The sequence below is a fragment of the Balaenoptera ricei genome, chromosome 15 (assembly GCF_028023285.1).
Source record: "Balaenoptera ricei isolate mBalRic1 chromosome 15, mBalRic1.hap2, whole genome shotgun sequence".
Classification (NCBI taxonomy): Eukaryota; Metazoa; Chordata; class Mammalia; order Artiodactyla; family Balaenopteridae; genus Balaenoptera; species Balaenoptera ricei.
The window spans coordinates 4,683,803-4,702,301 of NC_082653.1; the positions used below are offsets into that span (position 1 = coordinate 4,683,803).

The 18,499-nt window shown below is 45.1% G+C and overlaps 1 protein-coding gene across 11 annotated transcripts in view; it reads left to right on the plus strand.

Annotated features, from left to right (window-relative positions):
- Window positions 1–18,499, plus strand: part of APCDD1L (APC down-regulated 1 like) — a 58,532-nt gene that overhangs the window by 10,735 nt on the left and 29,298 nt on the right. For 4 of the 11 annotated variants that reach the window (XR_009497523.1, XR_009497522.1, XM_059896480.1 and 1 more), the window contains exons 2-3: window positions 1,884–1,975; window positions 3,457–3,556. The exons of 3 other annotated variants lie outside the window; for them this stretch is intronic. Coding sequence is in view for 4 of the 8 variants with exons in the window: in XM_059896480.1 (XP_059752463.1) it covers window positions 1,884–1,975; window positions 3,457–3,556 (192 nt within the window). In the remaining 4 variants the exon portion in view is untranslated. Of the gene's footprint in view, window positions 1–1,883; window positions 1,976–3,456; window positions 3,557–18,499 lie in introns of those variants that run through there. 4 more of the 11 variants (XM_059896482.1, XM_059896485.1, XM_059896488.1 and 1 more) reach the window with 3 other exon arrangements.

Sequence of the window (18,499 nt, forward strand, 5' to 3'; positions counted from 1 at the left end):
GTAGCTCACGGGCCTAGTTGGCCTAGTTGCTCCGCGGCATGTGGGATCCTCCCAGACCAGGGCTCGAACCCGTGTCCCCTGCATTGGCAGGCAGATTCTCAACCACTGCGCCACCAGGGAAGCCCTCCACTTTCCTTAACAGCAAACCACAGGTACTGAAATGAAAACCAACTTGCCAGGGGGTGAGAGTGCCTGGGCTTTTACAACTGATGTTTGGACTTACTTTTTCTTCCACAGTCTTACAATACTTTTGCATTTCATCTGCCTTTTGCAGGGGAGGTCAACTTAAAGTAACCATTGAAATCTCAGAAAAGGGAATAACCTTGTGATTGAGCGACTCGCTGCATTTTCCTGTAAACCCCACCCCAAGCTTCCAGGGACTGTAAGATGCCTGTTTGGGGCAATTCCGAGATGCATCCATTTCTGCCATTGATGGTGATTAGGGGCAGCCTGACTTCCTGAAAAGTCAGAGTTCCAGGTTACGTGTAAAGAACTAAGCCCAGTCCCATTCCGGGCATGCATTATTGCCGTGGACAGGGGCCCGGGGAACAGAGGTTAGGATCCTGAGCTTCCAGAATCCTGTAAGGGCTTCAGCGGAACATGGAATCACTTGGAATTTGCGTATTCGTCGCTAGAGAGCTTCTCAGAGTGTTTGAGGCCAGAGCTGCTGGAGTTCATTATTAAGAGGGTGAAACATATTCCCTGTCTACACAGATAATTTGCTCAGAAAGCTCTTTTCCTCTTTTTTTTATCCCACTTAAGTATTAATACAAAGACAAACTTCTCTCTCCTCCAAATTCTGATTTAGAAGAACTAAATGAATGAGCATGCATTTACTATGTTTTTACATAACTTCCTATCATTTCAACTCAATGATGGAAATACTTGTTCATTCCAGTGTTCTTCAAGGGGCGTTCAGTGGGTGCCAACAATGTGCCAGGCACTGTTCCCCATCCTGGGGACACAGTAAGGAACAAAAGGGGCCTGGCATGGCCCTCGTGGGGCTGGCATCTAATCGGGTGGGGGCGTTGGGTGAGCACAGACAATAAATAAGAAAACAAACAAACGAGAAAACGACTCAGGGCGATAGCGCTATGAAAAGAAGAAAAGATAGTGACTGGGAAGGTGGGGTTGCCAGATGAGGTGTCCCTGGAAGGTCCCTCCAAGGAGGTGACACTGAAGCTCGCTCCTAAAAGATGAAAAGGAGCAGCCGTGTGACGATCGGGACGAAAGGAACCTGAGTAGGGGCTCAGCAGGTGCAGAGACCCTAAGAGAGAAGGCGCTTTGTCCCGTGTAAGAAACTGAAGGAAAATCAGAATGTCTGGGGCAGGAGAGAGCAATGGAGAGCCAGAGAGGTGGGCAGGCCAGCTCACGGGGCGCCTGAAGACCTCGGGGGAGGCTGTGGTCAAGCTGAAGGGCTTTGGGAAGCCAGGGGCAGGTCTGGGGGTTCAAAAGGCTCTCTGGCTGCCGAGTGGAGGATGGGAGGCAGTGGTGAAGGCTGGGGTGCACTGGTGGAGATGGGGAGAGGTGGGACTATTTCCAGGTAAGCGTGGAGCCAGGAGGGTCAGGACCTGTCCGTGGACTGGACGTGGGCACTGTAGGAGCTTCCTGGGGCTGCCACACAAAACACCACAAACTAGGGGCTTAAAACAACAGAAATCTATCCTTTCATAGTTCCAGAGGCCAGAAGTCCAAGGTCAGTATATCGGCAGAGCCACGCTCCCTCTGAAGGCTTAGGGGAGCCTCCTCCCTGCCCCTTCCAGCTTCTGGCGGCTCCCGGTGTCCTTGGCTTGTGGCCGCCTCCCTCCGGTCTCTGCCCCATCTGTACAGCATTCTTCCCTGTGTCTTCTGTGTCTGTGTCCAAATTTCTCTCTTCTTCTAAGGACACCAGTCACTGGATCTGGGCCCACCCTCAGCCAGGATGACCTCATTGATCGCCTCTGGGAAAACCCGATTTCCAATACCACATTCACAGGTACCGGGAGTTAGTTAGGACTTGATTGTATCTTTCGAGGGGGACACAATTCAACCCAAAACAGGGGATAAAGAGATGACTCCCGGATGTGTGGTCTGATATGAGGGGGATGAAGGGAACTTGGGGAGGGGGGATGGAGACTGTGGTGGTCGGGGTGCCATGTACTGTTGCGGGGTTGTTCACTCTACAAGAAGGAAGTGCTGTCTGTGTCCCACAAGGCTGGGTAGGAGGTGGACAGCCGGACAAGGGCACGTAGCGGTGGCCTGCAGCCTGGCCCAGGACTCGGGCTCCATCCTGAGGCCAGTGGGGAGCTTGGAGTCCAGCCCAGGAAGGACACACTCGGATCCACGTGATACCAATCTCCCTTTGACAGCCATCTTTATTTAAAAGATGTTACGTGTAACGTGTCCTAGCCTATCTATCCTATCCTTTTATTTAAAAGCTAAAATAGGGCTTCCCTGGTGGTGCAGTGGTTGAGAGTCTGCCTGCCAATGCAGGGGACACGGGTTCGAGCCCTGGTCTGGGAAGATCCCACATGCCGCGGAGCAACTAAGCCCGTGAGCCACAGTTACTGAGCCTGCGCGTCTGGAGCCTGTGCTCCGCAACAAGAGAGGCCGGGACAGTGAGAGGCCTGCGCACTGCGATGAAGAGTGGCCCCCGCTCGCTGCAACTGGAGAAAGCCCTCGCACAGAAACGAAGAGCCAACACAGCCATAAATAAATAAATAAACAAATACTTTAAAAAAAAAGAAGCTAAAATATTAGATTTTTAAAAAAAAATCTTTGTGTGAGATGGAAATGCCTGGTCCAAAGTAGGCGCACACACAGAATATTTGTTGAAAGAATGAATGGGAGAACGGAGCCTGCTGGTGATGTGAAGCCAAGGGGGTAAGAGAGGGAGTCGAGAAGGCTTAACTCTGTCTGACGCCAGAGAAAGGAGGTCGAAGATCCCAGAGGAGAGAGGGGACGGAGCTTGGAAGAGGAGCTAGAGAGGGGGGTCTGGGCCAGGGGAAGGGGGGCTCTGGAGCACAGGAGGACCCCACACTCCCAGGTCACACGCTCTGAGGACGTGGGAGCTCGCTGTCTCGGGGATGGGGGTGGGAGCAGGGCTGTCACCCCCGGAGCTGGCGAGGTAGGGGCCAGGCCAGCGAAGGCTGGGCAGGGCCACAAGGGGGAGGGAACAGAGCTGATTAAGAAGAAGCCACGGGTGTGTCCAGGGGCAGCGCTAGTCCCCGCGCACGTCTGGGTCTTTTCTCCAGCAGCTCTTGGGGTCAGTGAAGGTGGGTCCAGCAACTAAGCCTTAAGAAACCAAATGGCCGAGGTCACGGCTGCCAGAAGGCAGGCAGCACAGGAGCTGGGGAAAGCAGAGGGCGCTGGCTGATGTGGGAGAAAATCTCTCTTGGCGACGGCAGGCATGGTCAGGGCTGTGGTCTGTCGGGGGGGGTCTCTCCCGATACCCATCCTCCCTCCTCTCTGTTCTAGAACCCTTATTTCCACTGGGCGCGTGGTCGTGCAGATGGCGCAGCCGTCTCCAGCCTCCCTGGCAGCTGGTGTGGCCACGGCTTGGGAGGAGAAGTGATGTGTGAGTAACAGGAAGGGCACGCCCACCCCCTCTCTCCTCACCCTGGTAGAAACGCAGGCCTCCCAGGTGGACACGGGACGGATGTGCGACTCCAGAAAGGGGACAGAGGTGTAAGAGTGGGACCCAGGGCCTCAGTGAGGAAAGAGCAGTGGCCGGTGGCTGGAGATGACATCCACCAGGAGGTGATGAGTGTCAGGGGAGCCCCCACGGACAAGCGGCTTTGCCCCTGAGGAAGGAGGAACCATGATCTAGAAGCAGCATGGGCTTAGGACCTGCCACCAGGAAGGCTGACATTCAGGTGGAGACCAAGGTTATCAGGGACGGGAGGAAAGGGTTTGGCTGGTCTCCATGTCCAAACAGGACTTGGGTGGCCAGTTTAAACGGACACCCTTAAACTTCCTCCTTCACCCCTGCCGGCCCCTTAAAGCCCTCTTCCTGGTCAAGTGTGTCCCATCAGCTTCCACCTGACCAATGACCTTTCCTTTTGCCCAAGGGCCAATTCAGGATAACCAAGGATGTGAACGGAATCCTTTTTCCCTTCAAGAAATTACATCCCTGTTAGTCAGGAACGCAATAGCTGAAGCTTCACTTAAGCATCCTTTAACAGGTCCCCAGTTACCGAAGGGGTGCGTTGCGGAGGCTGAAATTTCAGCCGCATCACAGCCAGCCTACACCAGGCCAGATTATCGTGCTGCCCCCTGAACAAATTTCATTATTGAGCAACACGCTTTCGAAGCTAGTTTACATTGTCTTTGCTTGGCTGACCTTGTAGGCTATTGAGTTGGAAAATGTGGTTTGTATTGTAAGGCCTCTTAATAATTTTTTTTTTTTTGAAACAAGGGACTTTTCCATTGCAAATGAGACAAAGAACACCATATTTAGCACAAAGAACGCCTCCATCTATTTTGAAACATAATTTTCATTAGCTAAGTTTTTCACTGTAAAGGGGATTTAAATTTTATTCTAAAAACAGTCTGCCACCCACCCACCTACAATGCATATTTATGTATATTCCTCCATAAAAAAGGTCTGGAAAGATACTAATAATAATCGTTGCAGCTGGGAAGAGGGAAGGATGTTGAGGGGAACTAAAGGGAATTCTGCTTCTCTGCCACACTTCTTAGTAACGCGGGGTGAGCCGCGGCAAGTGTTATGGGTTGAACTGTATCCCCGCCCCAGGATTCGTATAATGAAGTCCTAACCCCCAGTACCTCGGAATGTTACCTTCTTTGCAGAAAGGGCCTTTACAGAGTGATGGAGTTAAAATGAGGTCATTAGGGGGGACCCTGATCCAGTATGACCGGTGTCCTCGTAAAAAGGGGAAACGTGGATGAAGGCTCACTTACAGGGAAACGATGTGAGGACACAGGGGAAGACCGCCGTCCGCAAGCCAAGGAGAGGGGCCTCAGAAGGAACCGACCCTGCAACATCTGCTGTCCCTCCATCTGGGACGTCCAGCCTCCAGAGCGTGAGAGAATCCATTTCTGTCGCTTAAGCCCCCAGAGTGGGGGGCCGCGTGACACCCCCGGGACCTAACACAGTGAGGCACGGCGGGTCCAGCGTCCTCCCCCGTGAAGTGGGGCGTCCAGGTTGCCCTGAGCTGGACACGGAGCCTCGGCGCCCCAGCTGCCTCCACCAGCCTCCACCCAAGCCGCTCTCACGCCGGCCCCACCCCGCAGCCCGGAATCAGTCCCGCTGTCTGCACGCCACGCCAGGCGGTTTTGGAGGGACTGTGACCATCGGATCTCACGCTGGCCCGGCACCGTACCCCAGTTCCCCTGTTCTGTCCTCAAAAGGCCCCCTAGACCTCGGCACTGCTGGCCAGCCCTCCGGTGTCCCCACCGAGATCCTACAACCCCCCTCAGGGGCGTCCCCACACTGGCCCCCGCCCCCCTCCTTCTCCAGGGCATCTAGGCCTCCACGGGGCTCCTCCTGGGCCCACCCCCTCCCCTCCGACCCCCCTCGCCCGTCCCCTCGACCCCCCTTCCCCCTCCCCTCCTCCCCTCCTCCCCCCTCTCCTACCCCCCCTCCCCTCCTCCCCCTCCCCCTCCCCTCCTCCCCCTCCCCCCTCCCCTCCTCCCCCTCCCCCCTCCCCTCCTCCCCTCCTCCCCCCTCCCCCCTGCCAGCTTCCTGGAGGCCCAGTGAACCCAGCCCCCAGGCCCGGCCCACCCAGCCTTCCCGCTCTGACACCCCTCCTTCCTCTCCAAATACCCCTCCTCTGTCTTTTCACAGGCTTCTGCCCCTCAAATCAGCACCAGCCACATAGGTAATTTTCAGTTTTCTAGTAGCCACACTTTTAAAAGGTAAAAAGAATGAAGTGAAATTATATAATTATACATTTTGATTCATATTTAATGGTAAACTTATTTAACCCAAGAGATCCAAAATATGGCCACACACAATCAATATTTTAAAATTACTGAGCGAGTTCGCATTATTTTTGAAATAATGTGCAATAATACTTGAAATCTGGTGTGACAGCACATCCCATTTTGGACACAAAATTTCCATCAGAAATACTTGATACGGCCTTCCCTGGTGGCACAGTGGTTAAGAATCTACCTGCCAATGCAGGGGACACGGGTTCGATCCCTGGTCCAGGAAGATCCCACATGCTGCGGAGCAACTAAGCCCCTGCGCCACAACTACTGAGTCCATGCACCGCAACTAGTGAAGCCCGTGCGCCTAGGGCCCGTGCTCCACAACAAGAGAAGCCACCGCAGTGAGAAGCCCACGCACCACAACACAGACCCAACGCAGCCAAAAATTTTTTTAAAGTATAAAAAAAAAATACTCACTATGTATTTAGGTTTTATAAAATTTACAGTTGAAAAAGACATGCACGCACTTACCCAAGTTGTTCCAAAACCTAAAAGTGTTCTAATAACTGAACTGAATTTTAGTTTTTAAATTTAATTTAAAATCATGTTTCTCAGAAAAGGGACATTAGGTAAAAATGAAGAAAATCCGAATCAAGTATGGACTTTAGTTAATAATGATGTACTAAGATTGGTTGCTTAATGTTATAAGTGTACCGCACTCATGTAAAATGCTAATAACGGGAATGGGGCTGGTGTAGACGGGGACTCTCTGTACTATCTTCCCGACTTTTCTGTAAATCTGAAACTCTCCTCAACTCTCCTCAAACTCTCTCCTGCAGTCCCACTCCTCAGAGGGCCCCTGTGACCAGATCTGTGAGTTCAGACCTAGTAATACACGCAAGTTCACAGTGACTTTTGTTTTTCACACGGTTTGGAGAGCCCACTTGTTTCACGCAACAGTAGATCCGAGTCTTATTAACGACGCCTCCTCAGTGCCGCTCATAAGAAGCCCCTGCCCCCGCTCCCCGGCCGCCCACCCCGTGCACGGCCTTGCCCATCCTTGCCCGGAGGGGTCTCCTGCTCCTCCACCCCTCTCTCCCCTGCAAGTCCTGTGCTCCCTCAGTTGCACCTGCTCGGAGCAACTCCAGGGCTTCTGTGCCTCGGGATATGGCCGCCCCTGCCCGAGCCCCAGGGCCTGCTCCGCCCAGGCAGAGTCCCCCACCTGTGGACCCCACCCACTCTGCAGGCAGAGCTGCTCTCTGTCTTCTCCTTGCCTGTCCTCAGGGCCTTTGCACGTGCCGCTCCCTTAGCCTCAACTTATTACCCACGTGTCACTTCCCAAAACTTCCCTGGACCCGCAGGCTGGGGGACCCCTCCTCGCTGGTTTTCCTCTTCATCCCCCGCACCGTCGTGTCGGGGTTTTTTGTGACATTTCATCCCTGAAATGATGTGAACACCGTCTGTACCCACCCACCCACCCAGCACAGCACCCGCCCCCGTCCTGGGCACCCACCTCCACTCCCAGGCCAGGCAGTGAACCCCTCCGGGGCACAATCGGTTTTATTCTCTCCCACACCTGACCCGGGGTTTGGTGTAGATTCTTGCTAATTGCATACACTAAAATTTCTTTTCAGGATTCAGAAAATCAACCTGAACTCATTAACCTCAGGGAGAGCAGGACTGAATAGAAATGCCCCTTGCCCTCCTCTGCTCATAAAAATATTCATAGAGCGTGAGCGTGGCTACAGCCCGCCGCAGGCCCGGTGCTCAGCTCTCCGCCATCCTGTAGTCTGTGCTCACGCCCCGCGCCGGGAATGACTGATGCGGCTGCATTAGCCCCAGGCTGGGGAAGAGGAAACAGAGGTGCCCACGAACACGCAAGCAGGGACCCCAGTACTGGGGGTCCTGGCTCCTGCGGGGGCTGGTGGAAAACAAGGAGGCAGCGCCCTGCTTTGCAGGTGGCCCCGTCCGTGCCGAGGAGACTGGGGGACCCTTAGCCAGGGCGTCGCGTCACAGCCCGGCGTTTCGCGTTCTGCGTTGCAACAAGAATCACACACGTGGACTGAGACTTTCCTACGTGTCAGACACCTGAAGTAAACACTTCACCTGTGTTACCTCTTTCTGCATGGCAAGCCTCTGAACAGATGAGGAAAGCGAGCGTCTGGAGGTGAAGCACCAGCCTCTCACCCAAAGCCACCTAACCCGGATTCCAGCCTGGATCTGTCTGGTCCAGCCTGGGCTCCAGCCACGGGGCACGCCGGCCACGGTCCCTGCCTTTAAGGAGCCTCGGCACAGGGGGCTGAAGAACAGGTGTGTGCTGGGGGTGGAGAAGCTCCCCCGGCAGAGGCCTTCAGCAGGAAAGTGACACACGTGCGTGGTTAGGTCACGCAATGTGACTCCAAGGCCCTGCGTTGCCTTCCTAAGGCCACGGCCCTTTAACACACTGATCTGCAAGAGGGCGCGGCTGTGGGCATTCACACAGAGCCCCATGCGGGCTGTAGTGCTCTGCTCTTGCTGTCTTTAAATTCTTAATGCTTTCTGAACAAGGGCCCTGCTTTTTCCATAGCACTGGGCCCCGCAGTTTATGGAGCTGGTCCTGGTGGTCAGTGTTTGTGCATGAGTCTGGCAGGTGTGGCACCAGGCCCAGCAGAGGTGTCCCAGCCCTCCCTGAGCTCACAGTCAGCTGAGGAGGCCTGTGATCCCCAAGTGCCCTGATCTGCACTAACAGCGGTCAGTGCTGGGAAGGTAGTGACCAGACCCCCACTGTTCCCTGTGGAGGCAGTGAAGGGGGGCAGCAGGCCCTGGGGGGCACTGGAGGGCCCAAGTTGCAACAGGGTCACAGGGAAGTTCTCACTAAAGAGGTGACACTTGAGCTGAAGGATGAGAATGAGCTGGAAGGTCCCAAAAGAGCATTCCTGGGCCAGGGAACTGCCAGTGCAAAGGCCCCGGGGTGAGTACAAGCTGCGCATCTTAGTCATTTCAGGCTGCTGTAACGAACACCACAGCCTGGGTGGCTTAAACCACAGACATGTCTTTCTCACAGTTCTGGAGCCTGGGAGGCCCAAGATCAAGGTGCCAGCAAATTCCGTGTCTGCTGAGAGCCCTTTTCCTGGTGTGCCTTCTTGCTGTGTCCTCACATTACCAAGAGAGAGGGGGCTCAAGACTTCCTCTTCTTATAAGATCACTAATCCCATCCTGAGGGCTCCACCCTCATGACTTCATCTAAAACTAATGTCTCCAAAGGCCCCACCTCCAAAAGCCATTGCACTGGGGAGCAGGGCTTCAATGTTTGAATTTGGGGCAGGCACAAACATTCAGTCGTAGCACTGGGTGTGACAAAAAGTTGACAGTAAGTCAGTGTGTGTGGTGTGCCATATGCTGGCAGAAAAGAAGAGAGAGCTATCGTAGGCAAAGACTGGATTTGTAGGACTTGGAAATGGGAAGGGTTTTAAACAGGAGGGTGACTTGCTCCCATGTACCTTCTTATTACATAATATTTGATAACTACGAAAATATATGTACTCTGAAGGATAACATAAAATGGACCCCTGTGAACCCATCTCTTCCACCAAGAACCAGAACACTGCCAGTGTCTTTATCCACCTATATTCCTAAATTCTGTGGTTATCTGTTCCTTGCTTTTTTCAGGGTGTGTGCACCCTGAATGTATTTTTCGATCCTTGCTCTTGAGCTATATAAGTTATTATGTGCTGTACGTGTTTTTCTGCACTTTTGTCACTCCATATTAGGTTTCTAAGTTGTGTGTGTGTGTTGTTCTGTGTGGCTGCATGTCATGCATTTTTCACTGCTGTGTAATATTCCAATGTGTAGAATGCTGCAGGTTATCTTTCTGTTCTTTGGTCTATTCCATCTGTTTTCAATTTGGGGCTATTATAAGCAAGGCTGTTACAAACATTCTTGTACTTGTTGCGGGTACACATGTGCAAGAGTTATAAAATCTGAGTAATGATCTATTAATGGGTTAGGAAATCACACTAGAGGACCCCAATCTGTGTGTTTTCCTAAATGCTTTCTTTTGTTATTGTTAGAGAAATATTGATTTTAATTCAACGTAATAAGGCAAACTCTAGGCATCCATCCATCATCTTTCAGCCTAAAAATTAGCAAAGCTATTGAAACAAGGCACGATTTTTTCCCATACTTGTTACATGGCTCTAGTTACCAAAAGAAAAATTAAGAAAATGTTAAAACATGAAAAGAGAAGCCTGAGATTTTTTTTTTTAAGTGTATAAAACAACTGCCACAAAACCTGTCAACCTTGTTACTTATTCTACAAAATAGCACCAGTAAGAAGGGCGTGGATGTCTCATAGTGAGAACCAATACTGTTTCCCGAATCCTCCATTTCCATAATTTGCATGTGCAAGTGCACATGTGTGCATGCTCGTGCATGCATACATACTGGGTGTGGATGTAAAACAGATTTCTGACTGTGAGTCACAGAAAATGTAAGCCACTGATCTCATGTTGTAAACTTTTTTTTTTTAAGTATCATTTTAACTTTATTTTTTGGCTGCGTTGGGTCTTCGTTGCTGTGCGTGGGCTTTCTCTAGTTGCGGCGAGCGGGGGCTACTCTTTGTTGCGGTGCGCGGGCTTCTCATTGCGGTGGCTTCTCTTGTTGTGGAGCGCGGGCTCTAGAGCACAGGCTCAGTAGTTATGGCGCACAGGGCTTAGTTGCTCCGTGACATGTGGGATCTTCCCCAACCAGGGCTCAAACCCGTGTCCCCTGCATTGTCAGGCGGATTCTTAACCACTGCATGACCAGGGAAGTCCCTATAAACTTTTATAATGTTCATTTACAAGAGTGGTTTTACAAAGCAGCAGCCTTCCCACTAATCTTCACCTACACTTGCTATTTTTGGAATTCATAATTTTTGCTAATCTCATGAGTGTAAAATGTTACTTCACTGGGCCTTAATTTCCATGGCCCTGACAATTAATGGGCTTGAATGTCTCTACCTAGCTTTATTTACCATTCTGTTTCCTCTTCTGTAAGACACTGGCTTGTGTCTTGTGCCTATTTTTCTATTGTGTTGTCTTTAAGATGTTTGGGACTTCTTTACATAGTCTGTACATTAATCATTTGTTTGTTCTGTGTGTAGCAGGTATCTCCTCCTGGTTTGTGGTTTTCCTTTCATTCCCTTTGTGGTGTCTTTCCAGTAACAGAAGTTCCTAATTTTAATGTATTTATTAGCTTGTCTCCCAGTGGTAACACTTTTTGCATCTTGTTTGAGAAATCCTTCCCTATCCTGAGGTCAAAAAGATATTCTTCCATGTTCTCTTCTAAAAGTTTTAGCACTTTGAAATTTACATTTAAGTCTTTTATCCATTGGAAATTGATTTGGGGGGGGGGGTTGGTGTGAGGAAGGGGTAGAGTTTCTTTTTGTTTTCCCTGTGGATAACCAAGCAGTCCTGTCATATATCAAGCTTACAAATTTCGCGGTCAGTATCTGAGCTCTCTACTCTATTCTTTTGGTCAATTTGTTTACCTCTTCACAGAATATACAATGTTACAATTACTCTAGTTTTCCATAAATCTTGATCTCTGATACAACACTCCCCCATCCCTTATTTTTCTTCACTTTCTGACACCTATGCTCTTTCATATAAATTTTATAACCATCTTGTCAAGATCCTAAAAGAATAAAATAAAATAAAAAGTAAAATAAAATAACCTGTTGGGATTCTGACCGGAATCCACTGTATCTATGGATCAGTTTGTAGAGAAAAGACATCTCTTGATATTTCCTACCCATGAATATATCACTTCATTTATTTCTATCTTCTGGAATGTCTTTCCATACATTTTTATAATGTTCTCCAAATATGTCTTGCTTATTTTTACGAGATGTAGTCCTAGGTACCTTATACGTTTTGCTACTACTGTAAATGGTATCTTTTCCCCTCCATCTGTTTGTTGCTGTTATAGAATGTAATCTACTTTCTTACATTGATTTATTTTATCCAGACATCTTGCTAAACACTCTTACTGTTTCCAATAACTTTTCTGTAGATTTTGACTTCTCTTTGAAGGTAATCATATCATCTACAAATAGTGACCATGTTATTTCTTTTCTAATCCTTAAGCCTTTTATTTCTTTTTCTTATCTTACCGCTAGGACCTTCAGTAAATGTTGAGAGTAATTGGCATCCACTGTGATAAGCATCTCTTATTTCTGATCCCAACAGTTTAGTATTTCACTATTAAGAAATATCATTTAATGTAGGGATTTTGGTAATGCCCTTAATCAGCATAAGGATATTTAAAACTATTTCTCTTTTGATAAGATTTTTTAAAAATTGTGAACGAGTGTGGATTTTATCAAAAGTTTTTTCTGCATCTATGAGTCATACATTACATGGTGTTTCTCACCATATGTGAACGTGGTGAATGACATTTATAGATTTTTCTAATATTAAACACGTTCGCATTATTGTGATAGACCCAATGCGGACATAATGCATGACCTTCTTATATACTATGTATTCCATTTGCAATATTTAAAAAAAATATTTTTTATTGGAGTATAGTTGATTTACAATGTTGTGTAAGTTTCAGGTGTACAGCAAAGTGAATCAGTTATATATATACATATATGTATATACATATACTTATATCCACTCTTTTCTTTTTTCAGATTCTTTTCCCATGTACTCATACAGAGTATTGAGTAGAGTTCCCTGTGCTATACGGCAGGTTCTTACTAGTTATCTATTTTATATATTTGCTAATATTTTATTTAGGATTTTTGCAACCGTGTCCATAAAATGAGGTTGTCCTGTAATTTCCCTTCCTCACACTGTCCTCAAAAGGCTTCAGGGTCTCTCTCTTGTGAGGGCCCTTTCCAAAACCGGGAGGAGGGGCAGGACCCTAGCAAGGTCTTCACGTGGACATCCATTTTTGTGAACATTGGAAATGTAAGCTATGTTAACATTAGTCATTTAGGAGACAGCCTCTTCCCATTCTTTCGCTGGTCCTTTTCCCTCTGACTACCTTCTATCACTGCCTCTTGCTGTGAAGTGTTGGAATGACCACGGGCATTCAGGGATCCAGCTTAAGGAGAAGGTGAGCTGGGAATTCTTTTATTTAGTGAGATGTGTTCTTGTGTCTCGAAGCCACTTCCCTGTGTTGTTAAGTTATCACTGGCTGAGCAGGTGGGTGGCTGGCTTCCAGGAAGACTCTAGCCTCTCACTGGACTCCCTTCCCACTGTCAGGACATGAAGGCACATGTCCTGAAGGTACATGAATTTGTCCTCTGGCACCAGTCACCAGATCCACAAGGGTAGAGAAGAGACAAGACATGAGCTGCCCAGAGCTGGAGCTAATGCAGGAAATGTTGTTTCACATCTCATAGCTTATAGGTGAAAGAAACTTAACAGAGGTTTTCCAAAGCTTGATTACAACCCGAAAAATGTGTGACATTATAAGGAGCTGTGGAGCTAAAAAGAAACATTTCTAAATTATCAAAAGCCAAAAATACATTCAATCAACAAAGGCGAAAGAAAGACTGAATGGCCTTTCCGTTCTTGCCATAGAAAAAGAAAATACAAAGTCTTTGTCTTATAAAGAGGCCATTGAAGCCTATACAACCCAAAAGATGCAGGAAGAAACTGCTGTAGAAGATTCAAGCTGTTGATTAATAAAAATAGTATGTTCTGGATTTTGTAATGTGTGTAATATTTGTCGACTGTATAAAATTTGTAATTTCATATGATTTTTTCCCATTCTCAGTCAATATGTACTTTTATGCTAATTTTGAATTTTTGTATAAATTTGCACCCTTTTTCTTCGGAGGGTCTCACAAGTTGAATAACCTTCAGGCTCCACAAAACCTGGATCTGCCCTAGGTGACAAAGGACTCACAGAGGAGCTGGAAGGGAGGGGGCCCTCTCCTCTTGCTCTTTGGAGGAATTTATGTAAAATTGGAATGATCTGTTTCTTTAGACTTTAGTGGAACTCCTCTGTAAAAACACCCCGGCCTGGGGTTTTTATTTGTTTGTTTTTTGTTTATTTGGGGGAGTGTCAGTGGTAAATTACTGTTTGATTTCTCAGTTATAGAACTATTCTTGTATGTATGCAGGATCTGTAGTTATGTCCCCTTTTCATTCCCAATATTATTACTCTCCCTCTTCTCTTCTCTCCCCATCCACCCACTGTGCCGCTCCGTTGTTTCTTTCTTTCTTTTTCTGATCAGTCTTACCAGAGGTGGATCCAGTTTATTGGATGAACTTGGGCCTTGTTGATTCTGTCTTTCGAAGTTTTGTTTTCTACTTTATTAATGTCTGCTTTTTTTTTTCTTATTATCTCTTTCCTTTTACTTTCTTTAGGCTTATGCTGTTTCTCTTGCTCTAACTTTTTAAGTTGGATAAGTATCTTGAATGTTCAGACTTTATTCTTTTAAATGTAAGCCTATAAGCGTTCCTCAAAGTCTTGCTTTCTTCACATTTCACGTGTTTTCATAGGTACTATTTTCACTTTGGCTTAGCTCTAATTTCTGTTTTTTATTTTATTTTATTTTGATTTCTTCATTGAGTGGTTCAGAAGTATTTTAAATTTCCAAACACAGGATTTTTAAAATTGTTTTTTATTTCTGACTTTTAATTTAGTTGCAGAAGTATCACCTGTATGATACCAATTCTTTGAATTTGTTGAGATTTATTCTATGGCCTCATATAGAGTCAGTTTTTGTAAATGTTGCATGTGTGCTCAAAAAAATGTGCATTCTCTAATTGTTGGGCACAGTAATCTATTTATATATAATTGTGTATATACTTACACAACACACATACAGATGTACACACATACAGGTATATGCGCACACATGTGTATAAAATGAATTACGTCTATTCATTATTTTTTAAATCTTCTGTATCATTGCTAATCTTTTGTCTGCTTGACCTATAAATAATTGAAAGGGTTGTGCTAAAATCTCTCATTATGATGATGGATTTTTCAATATCTCCCTATATAGCAATTTTTGCTTTGTATATTTTGATGCTATGTGATGGTCACGTCTTCCTGGCAGATTGGAGCTTTTATGGAGAGACCTCTATCCTTAATAAGGCTTTTTATAGTAAATCCTATTTTATCTGGTTTCAGTTTTCTTTTATTTTGTATTTGGTAAGGATTTTCAATCCTTTTACTCTGACCTTTCTGTGTCTTTAAGCTTCAAGTATAAAAGTAACATATAGGAGGAGTTTTAAAAATCCAATTTGATAATGTCTGTTAACTGGCAAGTAAATGAGATTGTTTTTATCATATTTTTGTTTTCTACAAATTGTGCTTTTTATGCTTTTTTCCTACTTTCTTGTCTTTTTTTAAAATAAGGTGTTTTTTTTTTTAAATAAGGTTGGGTTGTACTTATTCCTATTACTTTTTTTTTCTTTCTTTCTTCGGATTTAGAAGTTATATGATACTTCTATTATTTTAGTGGCTACTTCTGAAATTATACCATCTTAATATCTTTTTTTTTTTTTTTTTTTTTTTTTAGTATTAGTTGTTTTGTTTGTTTTTTTATACTGCAGGTTCTTATTAGGCATCAGTTTTATACACATCAGTGTATACATGTCAATCCCAATCGCCCAATTCAGCACACCACCATCCCCACCCCACCGCAGTTTTCCCCCCTTGGTGTCCATATGTCCATTCTCTACCCATCTTAATATCTTAATCCTTTTCCTGATAGTGCAAGGAGTTTAGAACATTAACCTAATCATTCCTCTTCCAAATTACATGCTACCATTTTCCAGTATTTTAGTTGATGTCCTTTTTTTTTAACTCCACAGAATTATAGATCATCAGTTTATTCACTTTTTTGATTAAATTTTCAAGTTCTTTGCTCATTATGCCTTCTTAAAAATCAGACCTTCCTTCATCACAAATTTCTTTGCATAAAATATCATTTCATATAGTGGTAAACACTCTCAGTATTGCTTATCTGAAAATGTCTTTGTTTCATCCTTGATCTTGAAAGGTTGTTTGGCTGGGTACAAAAAAAGTCTAGCTTGATGGCTCTTTTCTCTTCTTTTTCTGTTTGGTGTTCTGAAGATTCAAGTGTTGATTTATTTTTACTAATCCTGCTTGGTACTCACTGTCCTTGCTGGTACCAATATTTGGTGTCTTTTATCACTTCTGGAAAATTATCAGACAATTTTTCTTCACTTATTGCTTCTCCTATAACTTTATTTTCTCTCCTTCCAGAAGACATTCCTTAGGCTTTCTCACTGTAGCTGCTATGTCTCTTAACCCCTTTTTTAGTTTTCAGCCCCCTCTCTTTCCTGAATTTTGGGTAATTTCTTTACATCTATTTTCCAGTCCACTAATTCCCTTTTCAACAGTATCTAATCTACTCCATGATCTAAGCACTAAGTTTTTATATAAAAAATTATTTTTTTTATTTCTTAAAGTTCCATTGATTCTTTTTTCAAATCTGTTTGGTCATTTTTATAGGTTCATGTCTGTTGTTCATTTTTTTTTAATTCCATATTTTATTTCATTAAACATTTCATACATACTTTTCTTTATTTTGTGATAGTAACTGCAATATCTGATGCTCTTGGGATGTAAGCTTTTTATTTCTGCGAACTCTTACTCCATAGTGGGTTGTTTACTTGTGTATTTGGTGATCTTTAATTGGAAACTCATGGAAAACTTTGGAACCTAAAATGATCATGCTTTTCTCAAGAGAACATTCATATTTGCTTCTCCCAGGAGTCAAGGGGCACTAGCAACCCCCTAAATCCTGGTTCCCCACAGCCTCAATGCTGACACTGACTTTTGCTCTCAGGAGAGTCTCCACAGGTCCCACTTCAGCTCATTTTGGGGACCAGGGAACTCAGAGGCTTCCCTACTTTCTGGTAAATTATGCTTTACATCAAATCTAGTTGTGCATAGGGAGGGTGTCCCTCAGAATATTCAGACTCACACTGCAGAATCAGGATGCCAGTTTACATTTTCTAAAGATCACACTTGCTGCTCCATGGAGAATGGATTACAGGGGGCAGAGTGGATTCTGGAGAAACAGAGAGGGACCAAGGTCAGTCTTTCAGGTGAGAAATGATGGCTTTACCCAGAGTGGTGGCAGTGAAAATGAGCAAAAGGGTATGAATCCAAGTGGAGTATCTGCTTAATAACTTGTGCCTCTTTATTTATAGGTATTTCACAATCACACACAAAAATGTGTGTTTGGCCACAAACTTTCATCAGCTTGTAATTTCTCTTCCATTGTTCATATCTTAGATTTGCAAAAAGTGAAAAGTTTGATAATATCCAGTGTGGTCAAATGTGTAAGGACATAGATACTTTCCTATACCATTGGTGGACGGTAAATTGAAACAGCATTTTTGGAGGGCAATTAGGTCAAATCCATCAAGATGTTAAATGCACATACAATTTCTTTGTATGACACCCACAAAACTTATACCAAGCTACATTAAAAGGATGTCCAACATATTGTTGTATGTTTAAAAATTGACCACAATCTAAATGACCATCTACAGAGGATTGGTTAACTAAATCAAGATTCATCTGTATAATGGAATACTATTTTGTCTTTTCCACAAAGGGATAAGTCTAAGATGGAAAGATATCCGTGATAATTTAAGTGTAAAAAGCAAAATGCAGAACGCTGTGTATAGAAAGATTGCATTCATAAAAAAATTTTAATAGCCAAATAAAAAACATATACAAAACATATGCAGAGTTCGGCATGAATGCATTTTCTGGGAAGATGCACAAGAAACTTAAAATGATTCACTTTGGAGGGAGCAACCAGGGCTTCAGGGTAAAAAGCAACTTTTGCTTTTCATTTTACAACTTTTTTATACATTTTGAAAATTCCACTGCAAGCCACATATTGCTTTTGTTTGAAGAGATTAGCCTGTTTTTATTGGACTCTTCTAGATTAGAGCACCTGCTTTCCCTGGTTATTACATCTCCTGTTTGTGCCACTTCATCATTTCCTCGGGTTCTTCCTTCAAAGACCGTGAATATGTCTTAGTTCCTCCAGTCCTAAAAGGCCAACCTTCCTCAAAGATTTCCAAAATCCATTATTAAGTTAAAAACATAGATTTCCTATAATATACATAGGACAGTCCCATTTTTGTTTAAAAAAAATGAATAAATGCAGGTATGTGTGTGTGAAAAGAAAAGAAGTCTAGAAAGATTTATTCATTCATTCAGCAAAAATTTATTGTGTGCCTGCCATGGGTCAGATATTGTTGTGGAGATGGAGGTTCAAAGGGGACCACGGTCCCTGTGCTCGGGCTCTCTTGACAACCCAGACTCTAGAATCCAGAGGGTAACATGTACCAGCAGGTTAATGGCAAGGCACTTTGCATGAGGCAATGGGCGTGAGCTTTTATATCACCTTCATGCTTTTCTATATCTTCTGATTCTGTATTTTTGCCCTCTGTATGGCATGAAAGAACTTATATAAAAATAATAATTAAGCCATAAAACACAATCTATCGCTTTGGTCTTGTCTCTCTTCTCCAAACCCCTACACTCATCTGTGCAATCGTTGAGACACTGATACTAAAACATTTTTCATTGTGTATCTGGATATCAAATTTAAGTGGGCATCTTGTGTTGTATCTGCCAC